The sequence below is a fragment of the Topomyia yanbarensis genome, chromosome 2, assembly GCF_030247195.1.
Source record: "Topomyia yanbarensis strain Yona2022 chromosome 2, ASM3024719v1, whole genome shotgun sequence".
NCBI classification, from domain to species: Eukaryota; Metazoa; Arthropoda; class Insecta; order Diptera; family Culicidae; genus Topomyia; species Topomyia yanbarensis.
The window spans coordinates 19,532,891-19,552,432 of NC_080671.1; the positions used below are offsets into that span (position 1 = coordinate 19,532,891).

A 19,542-nucleotide genomic window follows, 5' to 3' on the forward strand; every position below is an offset into this window, starting at 1 on the left:
TACCCCTCGCTAATCGCCGGGTCTACTTACTCAAAAAAAATCTTAGGTCGAACAACGTTCGCTACCGCACAAATCCAAACTTCTATAGAACACTTATTAGACCGTTTGTCTTATCTACTATGTTGGTACCGTACCCGCAATTTAATAGGAAAGAAAACACCTCTCCAACGGAATTGAAAGATAGCAAATAAAATGTATACTTTTTAAGTTAGAGGCATTTAAAGAAAAACAAATAGTTTACAGAAAAGTTCAATAACTCTGTAACAGTTGAAATTTCATTATTCGCGTATAACGTTTTTTTCTTCAACTATATAGACGGCGCCGGTGGTTGAGTGGTAAGCATGACCGCCACTTACCATTTGCCTGGGTTCAATTCCAGCCGAGCTCGTTGAGATATTTCTGAGGTGAAAAAATCTGTGATCACGTCTCCCTTCGGAAGGGAAGTAAAGTCCTTGGTCCCAGGTCTATGAGTTTGGTAGATCGATATCTAGTCCAGATAGTGAAGTTACCTCTTTGGCGTCGGTAAAGAAGAAGTAGATCCAACTTCTATACTCTTACTGACAAAAATATCCTCCTCCTGGACACTTGTGGAGTGCGCAGTAGTATATACGGCATCTAGCAAAAGCAAGTATCGGACTACCCTGATTTTGCCGCTCGAGGCGGTTGCCCCTTTCATCTCGTTGTTGATGTTGGAGGAATTTTCGGAGTCTTTTGAGCGATACAAAACAGTTCTTTTGTTTTGATATACTAAAAGCTAAATATAATTCATCAGTAATATTTCAGTTTACAGCTTACTCTACTTACACTGGTTACTCTGTCCCTATCATAACATCGAACTAGAACTACCAAACGTCCGAACAAATCACTGTCTATCTATAAGCGCTGGCCAACGATCAGAATAAATTTCAAACGTAAAACGTGGGAACAACCACGTTTCTACGTTACGAAAGCAAGACCATGAATAAAAATTATATGTTTCATAACTATGTTCAATTTCCCTTCAGTAACACCAGCATAACGCTTTTATTAGTGGAAATATTGGTTTTTGTTTTGTGTACTTCAGTCACGGTTTCCGCCCTGCAACTACCAAATCGATTTTCTATACGTGAACTAGTTCACAACTTTATGAACATTAATCATAAAACCAAAGGTTGACTCATGATTTTATTCATATATTTAGGAACAATAGTTCACAAAATCAAAACATTCTGGATATTATGTCGTGTATTATTTCACGAAACTCGGAACTTTATTGATTAATCCATTCAAACCTCGTCAACTAATTCATGAATCGTATTATATAAGTCACAATCCGATATCAGTGCTCGTGAAATAGTTCACAAAATTATCAAATATTATTTATGTCTTCGTGAATTGGTTCATGATTCAAGAGCATTTTTTTTTTAGCTTGAGGTTGTGCGACCACCCCTGGCTGCTACTCCGTTATCGATCGGGACTAGCTTAAGTTACACAGGGAATCAGTAGATAATTATATGCTTGGGATTAGCGAAACATCTTTCAATGTGTAACTCTTGGTAATCCTAAAGTGTTTCTGATCAATACCGGCGCCGGCCAGGCCCGAACGTAGATCGCGGAAGGAAAGGGAAGGAATTGTTAGTCCGATACTTGCTTTTGATAGAGGCCGTATATATTACTGCGCACTCCACAAGTATCACGGGAGGAGGATATTTTTGTTAGTAAAGTATAGAAGTTGGATATTCTTCTTCTTTACCGACGCCAGAGAGGTGATTCCACTACCCGGACTAGAATATCGACCAACCATTGATTTCATGGACCGGCTTTACATCTCTTCCGAAGGAAGACGTGACCACAGATTTTTTTCACCTCAGAAAAATCTCAACGACCTCGGTTGGAATTGAACCCAGGCCAACTGGAATGAGTGGCGGTCACGCTTACCACTCAACCACCGGCGCCGACACCAAGAGCATTTTTTTAAAAGGGCGTAAACTTTTCTACGAGCATTAATTTCAATTTTTTTGCTTGATTACTGTATTTTATACAGTAAACTTTCTGAGAAAGAGTTTTAAGGAATAAATATTAAGGTACGAAAAACATATACACTGAAACAATGTGTCATTTTTCACAAACACAAAAATTTGTGTTAAAAATTTAAATTGCAAAAAACCCATTTTTTCTAATTTTTCATATTTTGTCAACAAAATTTAAAGAGAAAAGAAACATTTTGAATGAGATTGTATGATGGAGAACTTATCGGTAAAAAATTTTTTCTAATATTAACTTTACAAATGTTTTTAAATTTCAAACTAATTGACATACAAAACTGTAATTTTATTACAGAATATAATTTTAAGTATCATTTTCAATCAAAATGTATTTGACAAAAATCTTTCATGCGATAGTTTTCGAGATGTTCGGAATTTTGTTCCAACAAAAAAATTAATTCGTGTAATTATATCATTTTTAAAAGTTATTCGCTTTACCCCTTCATAAAATGTCAAAAATCTAATGTTTATCATTTTAAAGTCGTAGTGTTTTTTGTTTAGTAGTAATTTAGTGTATTTGGATCATAGAGATTCTTGTAATAAAAAAGTTTTCTTAGCAACAATGCTATATTTCACCCTGAGGAGGAAAACTAGGTAAACACCAAAATTTCTCACTAGGGCGAAATGTTTTTGGTAAAACCAGTCTTTGCACTTGAAGGGCACAAATCCTTTTTGTTACGCGGTTGGGTTTCGGCTTCGCCTCATCAGAAACCGACACTAACTTTTTGTCTGTGTTTTAGTTTCAAGGGATTTGGGTCAAGCCGGCGCTAATCTATTCCGACAAAAAGTTAGTGTCGGTTTCTGATGAGGCGAAGCCGAAACGCAACCGACACATTCTTTTGTTTTATTACGACCTTTTCAGAAGTTATTCGCGTTTCTTCATCAACAACAATAAGATTTTCAAAAGGCCGTTTATCGAAAAGAGACGCTCGAAATACATTACCTAAATACATACAAATATATAAAAAAAAAAGCTGACCTTTATTGCACTTTTACACAGATCACCAAATAATCCACCTAGTAGTAATGAAACAGATTTCTAATATAATTCATATTCAAATTATACTAGTAGTATCAGCAAGAGCATCTGCATGTTTGATTCCCAAAATTCTAGTGAAAATTTGACTTCTTGGGCAAGATTTGTGGCGTAAAAATTACCAGTTGCATTATTTATACTAAGGATGTAAGGAATCAAAATATCGTCGAATATACCAAAATAACCATTATTTCCATTCCTCACTCGCCCACCCCCCTTTTTCACCCTTTGTGTTCGTGGCAACTGTCACTACTCACATCTATCCTACTATTTCTCTATCAATTTCTATGTTATGTCATAAGATCTTCTACTAATCTCAAATATTTGTTAATGCCCAAGCTAATTTGTTGTTTGTGTAGGTTTCAGAATGCAAAACTATTTTTGTCTATTATGTGAATAGTTTTTCCATTTTAGTGTAGAGCAGAATCTCTCGCGGACACTAACCTTATATTACATTCCACTGGAAAAAGAAAATATTTGCAGTCCTGCCAAACGCAAATGCTTGTATTATGAGAAAACTACAACTAATTTATGTTCAAACCTTGCTATCCCCTGAAGATGAAGAGTTATTTCTTCGAAACGTTGCGCTGTGGGGAATCATGTGACCAAAAATCGAAAACTAAATCAACTGCAATTAAATTCAATTCTATACTGCGCGTTTACATATAGGGGAGGCTGAAGAGACTTGACCCTCTTTTTTTATTTTTCAATCCAACTCCGTGAAATGATAAAAAAAATAAGTTAAGGGTGTCTTCTACTCGCGAGGCCTAAAATTGAGCACTTTTTTGGGAATAAATTGTAAAGCATCTACTCAATGGATTTGGAAACTATTTTTTTTTTATTTTGAAGATACATGTTTTGACTTTTCAATTTTACTTTTAAAGACGACAAGAAAAATCTCTCACGACCCTGAAACTTCATTGATGACATTGATGTTGAAACTACATGGGTCCCGCTTAAGTAAAGTTTTGGCAAATTGGGTAATCTGTAATCAGAAAACTCATATTTTTTATAATAAATGACACATTGGCTACGTTTAGACAAGAGGATTTTTTTTAAATTTATAATTTATAAAAGTTATGTAACGATTTGTAAAAAATTATTTAGCCTATTAGGGTCCATAAAAATGGAACAAATTGACATTTTGAAAATCCCTCTCGATTTAAACAAAGAAAATAAATCGATTTTTTGAAACCGTGAAGGTAGAATACCCCCTTAAATATTTTGGACCCTCCAAGAAGCATCTTGATAAGTATACTGATGTAGATGTACTGCAAAAAGGTCCCTCCTTTCGAGGTCACGAAATTGATCATTGTTCTACAGTGGAATTGCAGAAACTTTATCCCGAAAATCTGTTTTATTAAATAACTTAATAAAAGATGTATTATACGAAACATGGCTTGCTTCAGGAATAGATCTCATCTTTCACGATTTCAATATTATTCATTTGGATCGTAAAGACTCTTACGGAGTACTTATGGGGATCAAAAAGTGCTATTCTTTCAATCGAATAAACCTCCCCTCGACACCAGGTATTAAAGTTGTCACATACCAAACTGAAATCAAAAGCAAAATACCTTTGCATCGCTACATTCCCCCTAGAGCATCAGTAGGCCAACGACAGCTTGACGATATTGCGTAACTCCTCCCCGCACCGTGGTTACTTCTAGGGGATTTTAACCTGCACCTGTACGGCATGAGTTTGCGTTCATAACGATAGTCGATCTACCCCACTCCTGGAGCTGTGTGACTACTTGAACATGACCATTTTGAATACGGGTAAAATGACACGGATTGGGGACTCTTGAGCGCCTTTGACTTGTCTCTCTACTTGGCATCGCTGCGGTTAGATTGCATGTGGAAGGTAATCCTTGATCCCCACGGTAGCGACCATCTGCCAATCGTAATTACTATTACTATTGGTTCAGGGCCACTGAATACAATAAATGTTTCGTATAACGTCACATGAAATATTGATTGGAAGACGTCCGCGTCCGCGATATCCGGAAAAGTAAAATCGACACAAGAGCTTCCTCCAGAGGAAGAGTACGGGTTCCTGGCTGGCTTGATTCTTGATACCACGATACAAGCTCAGACTAAACGCGTATCAGACGCGAACTCTCGTGGGCGTCCTCCCAACCCATCGTGGGACAAAGAGTGCTCAAACATGTACGCGGAGAAGACCGCCGCGTATAAGACCTTCCGGAACGATGGACTGCCAGCGAACTACCAACAATACGCGATGTTGGAAACGCGCATGAAGAGTTTTATGAAAGCCAAAAAACGTAGCTACTGGCGCCGGTTCGTTGACGGGCTAACGAGAGAAACATCGATTAGCGCTCTTTGGGGCACGGCGGCCCGGCTCTTACGAAACCGAAACAGTATTAACGAAAGAATGGAATATTCAAACCGTTGGATATTCAATTACGCTAAAAAGGTTTGTCCGGATTTCCCAACCTCCCTAATCTTAAAAAATCAACATGGCAACATCCCTAATCTTAAAAATTACTCCATCTAGATGGTCGAACAGTACTCCTAGTTCTATAAAAAAGTTATTCCACTTAGCTTAATAATTAAGTGCTCCAATAATATTCTTGCTACAAAATCCCAAACTGTGTTACTACGCACAAAATAAACTCAAATTGATCACCTTCTCCCAATCTTACTAATATTATATTATTTCCTCCTAAAAATAGCTGCAAAATTTAAAAATAATTAATATGTAAAACAAAGAAATTGGCACTGTAAAACGTGTCTTATCAACAAATTAAATGAAAAGCGGATATCATTCTTTCATTTCTAACAAAGTTCATCAGCAGCAAAAATCGCACAAAAAAGTCTGAGGACCTACCAAGAACAACTAAGCAAAGAAAGCATGCATCCAGAGAAAAAAAGCCAGAGCTAACAGGCAGCAAGCATCCTAGCCTGCATACATACCTCAGGTTTCCCTTATTGGTGGCGTACTTGATGTGATTGCAAATTGCTTCGAACATTCCACTGGTGGTCGTTACGTACCGGCAGTCGAAAACCTTCCGAGCCAATTCAGTCACCAAAACGGTCGTTGGGCGAAGGATTTAGATCCATTACACCAGACACGGGCAAAGGGGACGGGCCAATTGCGGGTACCACCGTGTTTCAGCGTGTCGGATCGCATCGTCGTCCGTGGATGGTTGGTTGGTTGGTTGGCAATGGGAAGTAAACGACGGCATCCGTTGATAGTGGGGATGAGAATCCCAGAACACGCCGAAGATGATGATATGCAAAGCGTGAATGTCACGCGTGACGACGTTAGCGTTGATATTCATACCGTCACATTTATAATCCAGTCAGAAGCGAATCGGCGACACGTGCAATTTTCCAGTTGATTTGTGAATGGTTCGCGTTATGAAAAGAAGCAAGAAAGGAGTAGAGAACTTCATTAGTCGCGACGTTGTTCTGGTTGTTCCGTTTTTAAACATTGTATGTGATGGGAGTTGTTGAATATAAGTACACTAATACTAGAAAGAACAATATTAAATTACTTGCTAAAACGATACTATTTGTATATATTACATTAAATTTCTTCTTGTGATGCTGTTTTAAAAGTTTCTAGATACGTTAAACGAGGCCCGCCATATAGAGCGAGAAGAGAATCATTCTTCATTATTTTGCCAATGGACTATTTAGTCATAGACTGTGTTTACGTCTCATCAGTATCTGGTACCGATTCGGAAACTAGCTAACAGATGTACCCGAAAGTGTAACACTAATTTTGTTCACTAAGAGAACTTGTGGAACATCGCGCTTGACTAAGGGTTTGCTCAGGAACACAAATTGTGCCTCCGTTTTTTGGGGCTAGCTAAGTCAATCCGGCGTTAGCTAAGTCCATCATCATGGGCCTTCCGAATTAAGTAATTTCCTTTGAAATTTCTTTAACTGCTCGTTTCGCGGAACATCAGAAAATGAAGGCAGTTTTCTGAATCAGCTAGGATGAACAGTTTTCTTCTTTCACTAACGTTGCTTTGGTTCAACTCGCTGCAGTTAAATAAGCCGGTGGGTGTTCTCGGGGCATCTTATACGTACACAGACAATGAAAATGAAATGCAAAATTATACTGCTGTGAATTTTTGAACGGATAAGACTCAGCGGGACTGTTTGATTTAACATGAACCGCCCGAAGTAGAAAAGAAGAAAAGAGTAAACCTTCGTTTGCATCAGAGGAAAAAAATCATTTACCCGCGAAAAACTTCTCTCTAAAACAGCAACGAATTATTTCAAGCCAGCATCAGGTGGGTTTACGCTGTTGGGTTTCTTATCTTATCAGTATGTAAATTAAAATGTTCGGTTTTTCTTGGTTAACAATTGGGTTGGGATCTCGGCATCTGTTTTTGTTTTGAGCTCAAAACATACAAAGAAGCATAAAAGGTCTTGTTGCGATAAAATCCTTATTTTTATCGAATCGGCAGAACTTTAGGTCTTGAGGAGCCGGACAGCGAAGAGTAGTTACTTGTTATTCGACACCAGTTTCTAGTCATTGGTATTGTTCTAGTCGTATTTTCAATATGTTGGATCTAATGTTTCGTTTTCATGTCACAAGTCCTTACTCAAGTCCAGTCGACTTGACCCCAATCGTAGACGCCAAGTCCAAGTGATGAGTCGAAGTCGAAAGGTTATTCCTATTTCATTAAATGTTACGGTGCACATAATGGTTTCACACAATTGTCTCCTCAGGGCGAAATATAGCACAAATTCTCCATTTGTCAATCGTAATTTATAATTTGTAATTTGCAATTTGTAATTCATAATTTGCAAGTTGCAATTTGCAATTCGTCATTCGTCATTCGTCATTCGTCATTCATCATTCGTCATTCGTCATTCGTCATTTGTCATTTGTCATTTGTCATTTGTCATTTGTCATTTGTCATTTGTCATTTGTCATTTGTCATTTGTCATTTGTCATTCGTCATTCGTCATTCGTCATTCGTCATTTGTCATTTGTCATTTGTCATTCGTCATTCGTCATTCGCCATTCGTCATTCGTCATTCGTCATTCGTCATTCGTCATTCGTCTATTCGTCTATTCGTCTATTCGTCTATTCGTCTATTCGTCTATTCGTCTATTCGTCTATTCGTCTATTCGTCTATTCGTCTATTCGTCTATTCGTCTATTCGTCTATTCGTCTATTCGTCTATTCGTCTATTCGTCTATTCGTCTATTCGTCTATTCGTCTATTCGTCTATTCGTCTATTCGTCTATTCGTCTATTCGTCTATTCGTCTATTCGTCTATTCGTCTATTCGTCTATTCGTCTATTCGTCTATTCGTCTATTCGTCTATTCGTCTATTCGTCTATTCGTCTATTCGTCTATTCGTCTATTCGTCTATTCGTCTATTCGTCTATTCGTCTATTCGTCTATTCGTCTATTCGTCTATTCGTCTATTCGTCTATTCGTCTATTCGTCTATTCGTCTATTCGTCTATTCGTCTATTCGTCTATTCGTCTATTCGTCTATTCGTCTATTCGTCTATTCGTCTATTCGTCTATTCGTCTATTCGTCTATTCGTCTATTCGTCTATTCGTCTATTCGTCTATTCGTCTATTCGTCTATTCGTCTATTCGTCTATTCGTCTATTCGTCTATTCGTCTATTCGTCTATTCGTCTATTCGTCTATTCGTCTATTCGTCTATTCGTCTATTCGTCTATTCGTCTATTCGTCTATTCGTCTATTCGTCTATTCGTCTATTCGTCTATTCGTCTATTCGTCTATTCGTCTATTCGTCTATTCGTCTATTCGTCTATTCGTCTATTCGTCTATTCGTCTATTCGTCTATTCGTCTATTCGTCTATTCGTCTATTCGTCTATTCGTCTATTCGTCTATTCGTCTATTCGTCTATTCGTCTATTCGTCTATTCGTCTATTCGTCTATTCGTCTATTCGTCTATTCGTCTATTCGTCTATTCGTCTATTCGTCTATTCGTCTATTCGTCTATTCGTCTATTCGTCTATTCGTCTATTCGTCTATTCGTCTATTCGTCTATTCGTCTATTCGTCTATTCGTCTATTCGTCTATTCGTCTATTCGTCTATTCGTCTATTCGTCTATTCGTCTATTCGTCTATTCGTCATTCGTCATTCGTCATTCGGCATTCGTCATTCGTCATTCAAGAAAAAGAGAAACTTCACGGAATGTTTATGTTTTAACAAAACGTCATTTCCTGCGTAAAGCTTCACCTTAAAACTTATTTTTTTATTCATTTCGTTTATTTGATAGGCACAAATGCGTTAGCTTGGCTTTGGATATCTTAAAACTAGGAGGTTACAATGTTGAAATATTTTTTTTTATAAAAGAGAAAAAAATTACAGCTATCTTAAGACTAGAAATAAGATTCTATATACAAGAGAAGGGCTTCCTTAAAACTTAGTTAGCTATGTCGTAAACATAAACAACATAAGCTTGCAACGGAAAAATTCTTCACAGTGCATATCGAATTCAATCTCACAAACCACCTTGCGAAGCATTACATGTGAACAATTTAATTAAACATGATACCCGAAGTGAACAAAAAGTACCCCTTTTCCATCCAGTAGTCGGCCATCTACTTACATAGAAGGAAGAGAAAATCTTGCCCCTTAATGTCTTACATCATGGTGCATTCTTTAAAACTCACCAACTGGAATCGATTGCCTTGTGGGCTTCGTAGTGTAACTGCAACTAGCCCTGGGCGGCACTGTCGAATGCGAACGATCGTTGAGAATAATTTAATTTGCCTCTCCGTGCTTCATTTAATTTACACCTTCCACGTCAGCCCGGTAGCTGGAAGATAGAACAAGGCCGGCAGGCAACTAACAGAAGAAAGGTGAACATTTTTGCCCTATTCTACAGAACCATGGCTGATTGCCCGGCCATCAAGACCCATCCAAAGAGTTTGTGCTAATTATGTACATAAAAAGTGTATGACTCTCAATTTAAATAATTAATTACTTTAACGATCCATTTCCATGTTTTTCTTTCTTAGCATTAGGGATGGCACAAACGTGCAAAGAATCCAATGGCACGGCAATTTTTTTCAAACCGTGATGTTATAGTTTCGATACATTTAACCCATATTCAGTTATCTAGATGTTCTTTAGGAACACCCCTTCTACGAAACTGTCTACATCTTACATCGTAATAAAAGTAATCCCATTGGAGATGACAAAATGTACAGGACCCACCTGCAGCTTGGACCACTGTATCCGGCCGATGCACCGCGACGAGTTGCGCCAGGCCAGCTTGGCTCCGTAGATCAGCTCCGTCTCGGACAGATTGTACGAACCTTTCGATTCCACTTCCTTCTGCACCTGCTGCCAGCGTGCTTCGTGGGCGGGGGATTTCAGTCTGTGGAGAAAGTATAAACAGGAAATAATTAGAAAAGAAAGTGGTTGTAACAACGGTGAGCTTCAAAGTTTGGAACTTGCTATGGCGAAAAAGTTGCTGCTGTTGTTGCATTTTTACGGAAGTTTGTAATTAAATTTCAATCACGGTGATTGAGCGCAGTCCACTCAGGTGATGGGTTGAATTACGTAAATAAAAGTTTATCGTGACGATAACTTACGATAAAAAACAACTTGAGCACGATTAGTACTGTTCCTAGTAGGTTAGGTTTGGTTTTAATGATCAATTTTGGGTATTATCGAAATTGTTTTGACAAGTAAGAGACAAAGGTCTAGTTTTGACGTTGTTTTGAAATTCAAGATGGCGAATTTCGGTTCATTGAAATTTTCTATGAACTAATCAATATGATTTTTTCAATTGACGCTAATCTCCAATCTTTCAATATAATCATAAGCTCGTCAAGACCATTCCGAAAAAAGCCCATATTGATTGGATTATAGCTAAGCTGATCAACTCCGTCGACAAAATCCGTGCACTATGCGGACAGGATGCCTTACCGTGATGAACAATCGTGCTTCGTTGCAGAATGGTGTACACATTTTTCGTCAGAGTTAGTTAGCTTAGTTATAGCGAATTTCGCTAAACCGGAAGTCGCTAACCTGGGCCTTAACCGGCCACTGTAAACTCAATAGAAACTATTCAGCGCGCTGAGTCATTTTCATGTGATCTTTGTGAATCCGACTACGGAACCTCATATCATCTGATATGCAACCGTCCAGCAGTAGTGGAATTGCGATTTCGAGTTTTCGACCGGCCTTACATAGACTACACCGTGTTTGGAAGACGGAAATTCAGAGACATACTAAAGTTTCTTATCCTATGTGATAAAGAGTTTTAGGCTTACTAATCGCTTAGGAACTATTTGTAAGTTTGACTTACCTGCTGTTTGTTTTTGTGCTGTTATTTTTTCCACCCTTCCAATTTTGCTTCTTTCATCCCCCTTCTCCTTTCCTTCCACTCAGTAAATGATAAGAAGACACGTTAAGGCACAAATTCCCAACTACATATTGGGAACGTGCCGTTTGACCCTATATGTTCTGATTCCTGATTCCTTATTTGCACCCTACCGGTTGGCCCGTGGCTGAGATTGAAGGGCAGCAGAAGAATTGATTTAGGGAGAACTTGTACTCTCAGTCAATTTAATTTAAGCCCATCGTCGGAGACTAGATCGATGACGTGTAACGAAGTAGTGCTTTCGGATCGTAAGGGCGCCAAAGTACCGGAAGTCACGCTCCACTACCATATCAACCTTGGTATTGTACAGGTTTGTCCATGAAAGAGAAGATAGCCAAAATAACAAATGACATCATGGTGCAAGGACGAATGTGCTAGAGTAGTAACAGGGCCCTGGCGAATAGAGTTGTCGGCCGCCAGCGGCGCAGCAAGATCCCGTCGAATTGCCGTCAGAATACTGTGTCAATCGAAGCGAGTACAGCGAACGACTAGAGCAAACGATATGTATGAGCACAGCACAATTAAAAGCGAAAAGGGAATGAGTCACAGCTGCGTTTCGGTCACGCAATGAACTAAAGACCCGAGCTAACAGTTTAAATAAGGACACCTTACCGGTTGCTGACTAGTGCCGGTTGTCAGTCGTTGAGACGCCGCTGTACAAGACGCCACACTCTATCTTGTATCGCCGGACGGACCTCGATACCCTACCGGGCAGCTCGTGAGTAAGCTTGATCTACTGCAAGGACTAGAGCGAGCAGGTCGAGTTGAACAACCAGCGGCGTGTCGTTGAGGCGCCAGTGAACCGGGAACTACGCTCCACCCGGAATTGCTGGTCAGACCTCGACACCTACCGGCTGGCCCGTTGAGTTGGCTAAGTCCACCACCGGGGACCAGATCGAGTAGATCGCGACGAGGCCGGGAGCTAAATAGCACACCGAAACGAGCATCAGTATCGGAAGAAATCCTCGGCGTAGCGCCGGCGCGCTGCCTTCTTTTGCCTGAAATCGGCGGCGCGGCGCACACCTCTAGTTTGAGTAGGGTAGTTTCACCGCCGAGAAATGTCCGAGGACTCACGGAAACCGCTGGACCAAACGGTTTGCGATTATGTACCGTGGAAAAATATTCGAGTGGAGTTCAGAACTCAATGGCTTAAGAGAATGATGGAAAGCAACTGTAGAGTTGTGAGCTAAACGGCTCAGAGATCAAGCAATTTCATGGATCAAGTGAGGCTCAGATGTCCGTTTCGCATGGGATGGGTATCGTGTAGACCAGTGGTTTTCAATCTTTTTCGCTCCATGTACCCTTTTCCGAATATTGACCCTTATCATGTACCCTTTTAGTGAAAATTGCTAGCCGCCCTGTAAGAAAAAAAAATGATTTTCGCTTGATTGAACGGCATAGTATTTACGGCGAAATTATTTATTTTACTCTGTTCCTGAACTCTCTCAGGCAGTATTTTTATTCTTGACTCACTGAACCAATATGTAAAGGTTTCCTACAGGAATGTTAAACTAACAAGTTGAAATTTACCCCGCATAAATCACCCCCTACAGTGGTCTAATTCACCCCCGGTTGAAAGCCACTGGTCTAGACCACAAGTTGCTTCTATTAGGCTTTCTATTGAAGCCATCAATAAGGAACTAAAGATTGGAAAAATCATAGTAGTGTAGTTAGCGTCCCCACTGACTATCTCTCAGAAACCGAAGGTAGGATTGGAGGTGCGAACAGTTCAGCCACACTGCACGAAATTGCAAAGGATCGGATAGAAACAAACTATGCAACAGGTGCTGAGTATTTTGGCATAAGGCGCAGGGCTGTAGAAAACTACTTTAGTACCTGTTATGTGCTAACCAAAAAACCCAGAATCACGTGCCAGGAAACCCTAGATGTCCAGCCTTCAAATAGGAGGCAGCTACTAAAAATTGATAGATGAAATGCAAATAAACCTCAACCACTGTAACAAGGCACAGCAGCATTTTCCCGCGGCATGAATTAATAACAGTGAGGATGAGTATGATGAATAAGCCCGATTTGGCTATGAAGGTTATCGAAACGTCAAAAGCCATGAAAGCGAAGAAGCCACCAGGATCAGACGAAATCCTAAGCATAGCTCTGCATACATTGTTGCAGAAGAACACGGATATATTCAGAACTACGTTACAGTAGTGTATCTATCAATGTAGCTGTCCCGATAAATAGAAGCGGCAGAAGTTGGTATAGCTGCTGATGCCAATAAAACTTCCTCGAATCTGTTGAATACCGTCGGCAAACTGTATGATATAGTAATCCTAGCCAGTACACGCAGAGTGATAACGGCCTATCCAACATGCAGATTGGCTTCCGGAAAGTCAGGCATGAGCAATAGTGGATGCTGCAGAAATGGCACAGAAAAATCACTAATCTGCGAGACAGACACGTAGAAAGAAGAGTTAGGCAGGATTGAAAATCATTGGTTTCGCGCATGATGCGATGCTCCAAGCAGTCGGGAAATTATTCGAAGAGGTGGAGATAGTGAATTCCACAAGATGACGACACGAATGAACTCATGATGAATGAAGTTCATGTTTGACAATTGAATACTTTACGCTGACGTTACGAATGAACTTGATGTTCATTTTTGACAGTTTGCTTGTACTGTTTACATGAAAAAATTCTTTGCGATTTGCTTCAAGCGAATCAAGTCGTCCGCAAAATCCATGTAAACAGTACAAGTGAACTGTCAAGAAAAGTGAGGTTAACTATGTTAGTAAAGAACCTAATTCTCGGTGGTTTGTTTACTTTGTCAGTTGCGTGAGTGCGAGTGCAACGGCCCAGTTAAACTCATTCCGGAACCGGTTCGGATTTTTTAATGGAGTCATTATGGATTCCAAATCAAATGCAACAACCGATTCCGACTCAGAATCGGTTGTTGCATTTGATTTGGAATCCATACTGACTCCATTCAGGATTCCGAATCAAATTCCGAATGGTTTGACCGGGGGGTGCTCATCGGTTACATTCGAACTCACGTAATACCCATGTAAACAAACCACTGTCAACCGAAGTTCATCAGGCTCATTTTGTGGGGCTATGTCGGTTGGTGTAAAGCCTAATTCGCCATGGAAGGGAAATTGACAGTGAAAGAATAGAAACGGGAGAAAAAGTTGGAGATAGCTCATCATAAAACAGACCTAGTGTTGATTTAGTAAACAAAAAGGAGTGCAACAGGCGAAGATCACGGTCGGAGAATATACTAGAAGCGTGAGGTTAAGCAATTGAGCGTGATAATCGACAACATTGATCAGAACAATGCAGATCAATACAACGATAAGCAGTAGGAAGAGGAGGCTTCTGGCGACCGTATCATATTCAATACTCCGGCACGGTAGTTCGGCCTGGTTCCCAGCAATAAAGATGATAAGAAAAAAGTCGTGTTTGAACAGCGCGTTCAGGTTGTTGAGCATGAAGGTGGCTAGTACCTACCGGACTATATTGTTGGAAGTGGCATCTTCGCGAGTATAATGCCCTCTATTACTACTTGAGGAGCAACACAGGAACCAGAGGAGTTCACCGAAGATCACTGATGGATACCATGGGACATCGTGGCGAATGGTAGGTGGATTGAGAAATCAACTTCCATCTGACGCGATTTCTGAGAAGACATGGCTGCTAAAGAAATTTCTTGCTCAGATTCGGGCATGCGGGGTATCTGGAGTGCATAAACGTTGAAGCGACTGAATGCGAAGCGCTATGCTTTACATCTGTGGGGTACATAGCAGTCCAGATAACATTGTCTACAGAATCTGTCGATAAAATATGCGGAACGTTATTAACGGAGCCACTATGCAACTGATGCGGCTCTGCAGCGAAAATTACAGGATGATAAGGTGAGTAATCACCCCGCATAGTGCGCTCGGTCCACCACCAGGGATTAACCCGAGTAATTTGCGTCGATGCAGCAGTAACGGGCCGTCGAGATGCCAGTGTTCCGTGATGCTGTACCCAACATCTCTGTAACGACCTCGACAAGCTACCGGAAAACTGCTGATCGGCAAACTCCAATGGTTGACCTTCGGGGCGCCAGCGAATCGGAAGCTTCGGTCCGTGCGGAATCGTCGAACTGACCACGGCAATCATTCGCTAGATCCGTAGATCTGCCGGTGGGTACTATCCAATTAGTTCACTACACAATTGGAAGCGAAATGGCTCGCTGAAATGAACATCCAACCAACATAATCTCCTTCACACAATGTTACAACCAGTACTAACCAAAACGTCAATCGCATCCGAACTGCCGCTTGCCAGAAGAAAACTAACCACTCGCCGTGGTGAATTTATTTGAGAACGCCACACATAATTGAAAGGGCAAGCAAGCGGGGTCTCCCGCACCCAATCGCCAGCGAACACTTAAAATTAGTTCATTTAGCTCCGAAAGAAAAAGCTTCCTGTTTTTATGTGGTCTGTGATCATTGTATGCATTAAACTGGCGCGCCTGTACATCATTGAAATGATGCCTGGCGGCAGTCATGGAATATATTGCTTCCAGTTGACGTAACGAGGTCAGAAAGAAAACTAACGATCAGGCATTGCATTTATCGCTCATATGAGTAAATGCGCCCGGATAGTTTGCTACTGCGACAATAAAAACTCACATTTTTACACGAAAAGTTATTGGCACTCACACAACTTCTCCGGATAAATACAACGTGTTATTTTTCCGGATAAATAAAACAGCCGGAGAATGAGTGAATGAGTTTATCACAGTATCCTTTTTGCGTTCGCTGCTTTGCTGTCGTTATTCCAAAACACGAAAAAACAAGTCTGTCATACTTCTTTGCCGCTTTTCTTTGTAATTAAATGTGTTTTTTTGGAGTTTCTATTGATTTCCACGAAATTAAAATTTTATCACCTTCTCCGGTGAGAAGGAAAAAGTCAAATAAATTTTATCCGGAAAATCATTCTCACGCTACTCGTGGAGGCGGAGAATATTGCGACTCATCTTATCTCGGAAAAGTTGAACATCGGATAAGCTACTTCTCGCGTGAGTGAGAGAGAATTACAATGCCTGCTGACGATTTTTTTCTTATGTTCCGCTTTTATACGTATGTCGCAGTTCGTTGGATGGCAAAGAGGCAGTCCTAGCAACGCTCGTTGCTTGGTTGAATTGTACAGACCAATCAGCGCAGATAATTACCACGTTCACAAAATATATTATTTTCGTTATTTATTGTCATCGTACATTTTACGGAATCAAGTACAATATACGTGCACATATTTCCGATCAGATAGTGCAAAAAATATAGCGATTTCGATCAGTTCAACGGAAGTTATTCGCATTTGAAGACTGGGAAAATATCTCAGCAGAAACTTTGAAACGGGACCCCATATTGAAACGTTAGAAGTATTCTACTTCAAAAGAACAAAATAGTTGGTATAGAACTTGACCATCCGAAGGTTCTGATTTTTAGGTAGAAATCAATGAGATGCAGTACGAGTTTGTCGAGGGATTCATATGAGATAGAATTAGAAGGCATAAGACTTCATACTGTTTGGATAATCTATGGAGTAATAGAAATTAAAAAGCATTTATAGTCTTTATTCCTTTATATAGCCATACACGGATATTGAAATGATTGGTTTTTCAATATGTTTAAAAGAATGTGACGCTCATTACTCAATTGCCTAAAAGAAAATGAAGAATCCTGTGCTTCAAAATATAGACATCCTCGCGTGAGCTTAAAAGAGGTACGAATTTCAAATGTATGCTCTACTACGTTGAATGCCATGTTTTGGTTGTTTGCTTCATCGTTAATCCGTTCTGATCATTATTATATTTTTAGGTCTTTTATTTGTTTGTTTATTTAGTAAAGGCTTCAAATGAATGAAAAATTATTTGGCTGCAGATTCAGCCTTTGTTTCCAATTGAATTTTCGTTATTCGTTTATTATTAGCACCAGGTATTAACTGCGCAGTTCGCTTATGCTCGAAAATATAAAAGATGCAATCTTCTGCCTTCAATCTGTCCACAATTAATAAATGAATGATTTGGCTGGTGATATTTATATTTCCTCTGAACTGAAAGCATTCGATTCTGTGTGAATCTATAGTCAGCTTGGAAATGAATGAATAATGAATGCGTTGAAGCTTAATGATGGTTGCAGTACATTCACGTGGAAAAGAGCATTTGAATTTGAAGTTTCGCTCCACGGGAAAAATAGTTCATACGTACAAATCACAAGCCTAGCATGCACACATGCTAACATCGGAGGATTGGTAAAATAGGCAGACTGCATATTATAAGAATTACAAGAAAAATGCATTTTTCTTGCAATTATCTATCTTTTTCATATGTCCTGTAATTGATTTCACTCAATCCCTAATTATCCGAAACGAATGAATCCACCATATTATCTGTAATTGTCATCACGCTTCGAACATTATTAATTAGAGAATTGGGCGTATACAAATGTGTTCAGCTGAAAAGCACATTCATCAAACTGGCTGTCGGTTGTGTTCGGAACAACTGAGCGCAAATATTGACACAAACACGATTGACCAAAACCGCACTACCCGAATGGAAATTATGGTCAATAAATTCACACGCACTGTAATTGAAAACCTATTGGCCGTTAGATAGAGATAGAGTTGGACAGCAGCGTGAAAAGCGCCGCAGCAGAACTTTGTAGATTTGTATCGTCATCGACAGCCCGCTAACAAATTGATTCTATGTTGCTATTGGGGGGGGGTGAATCCGGTGCCGTGGGCAGTGACGTTGGGCAAACTCACCAGATCGAAGCGAATGATGGCAGCATAGCAAATAGAGCGAATAGACATATACGGGTTAGTGTGATACAAAACATGAAACTAATGCAAAAATAACACATTGCTTTTATTTGTGGGTTCTATCGATATAAACATATTTCGAAAGTTTGAAAACAATCTGACTCTAAATATATGTAGAAGGGCATCAAACGATAATTAAACAATCTTCTGAAATTTCCAAAGCATTACACTAATTTCAAAGAAATGGGAATATAAAAATATGAAATCCTTATATTAACTCCCAAACTAACACCCTAATATCGATGCAACTCGCACAACAAAACCGCACGACCTGATGCTTCAGCAGCTTTTAACTCGTGCGATTGCCAATTTTACGGTGCACGTACGCTCCGGAATTCCCAACGTGCTGGTGATTAGGCTTGTGAAATTGGAAAGCCCTAGTTCTATCCTTAAAAAATGTATGTACTCGATAGTATTTGGCAACTGCTAACCAGCACTGTACTGTTGGTCCAGTTCATATGCGAGCTTTTTCTGTACCGAGTCAGAATCAGGTGTGAAAACCACGCTAATGGAATGGTTTCTGATAGACAGTCGAACAACGGTTCTGTCGTGTTGCTGCACTGTAAAGTTTGCTCCAGTTAGAATCCGAACAGAATCTAGTATTCGAATTGTGCGATTTGTTCCGAAAGTGCCTGTGTGTCAGGGACGAATGTCTCATAATCTGGCAAGGAAGCTGTAACTGCGGTCTCAAAATCAAGCTTTTTGTCAGTAATAACACGATATTTTCGAAACTGTATATGCAAGAGTGCCTAGATCAATGTATACTACTTTTCAGTAGTGTTCACAAAAGTCCAGTGACATTTTAGCCAGTTTTGGATTTCATCGACGAAGATATCAATCCACTAAATGGACCGCTATTCCGTATAATCGAAAGGTATTGAGCAAATATCAACGGAAAGTTAAAGCAAACTAGATAGACGACTCAGGATGATCCATAGATGGCTTTATGTTGGAAAAAATACCCAGTGAGATAGAGCAGTTCAACGTACGGCAGATGATGTCGAAAATACCAAAGAAAGTACGCATATTTATTTGAGCATATCGGAGTAGTTTATATTTTTTTATGAACGTACATTAAAATACGTTAATTTTCACTAAATTACATTTATCTCACGGCAAACAAATATCGAGCAACCTCTGGTTCTATGTGTCCAGATTCTAAGTGATCCAGACTTCAGTTGTGACGATGTGTGTAAACGAAAGGATTTTGCAGGCTTGTGGTGTTATGGTTTCGATTCGATTCGCTGGGTAGTTTAGTACTGTTAAATGGCTGAGGTAAAAGCCGATGAC

The 19,542-nt window shown here is 39.7% G+C and overlaps 1 protein-coding gene across 1 annotated transcript in view; it reads right to left on the minus strand.

Moving 5' to 3' along the window:
- The window catches only part of LOC131683240 (nitric oxide synthase), a 251,568-nt gene that overhangs the window by 80,889 nt on the left and 151,137 nt on the right, over nucleotides 1-19,542 (minus strand). The window contains exons 5-6 of the mRNA XM_058965073.1: nucleotides 10,257-10,419; nucleotides 5,998-6,089 (exon numbers count right to left, since the gene is read on the minus strand). Coding sequence (XP_058821056.1) covers nucleotides 5,998-6,089; nucleotides 10,257-10,419 — 255 coding nt within the window. The remainder of the gene's footprint in view (nucleotides 1-5,997; nucleotides 6,090-10,256; nucleotides 10,420-19,542) is intronic.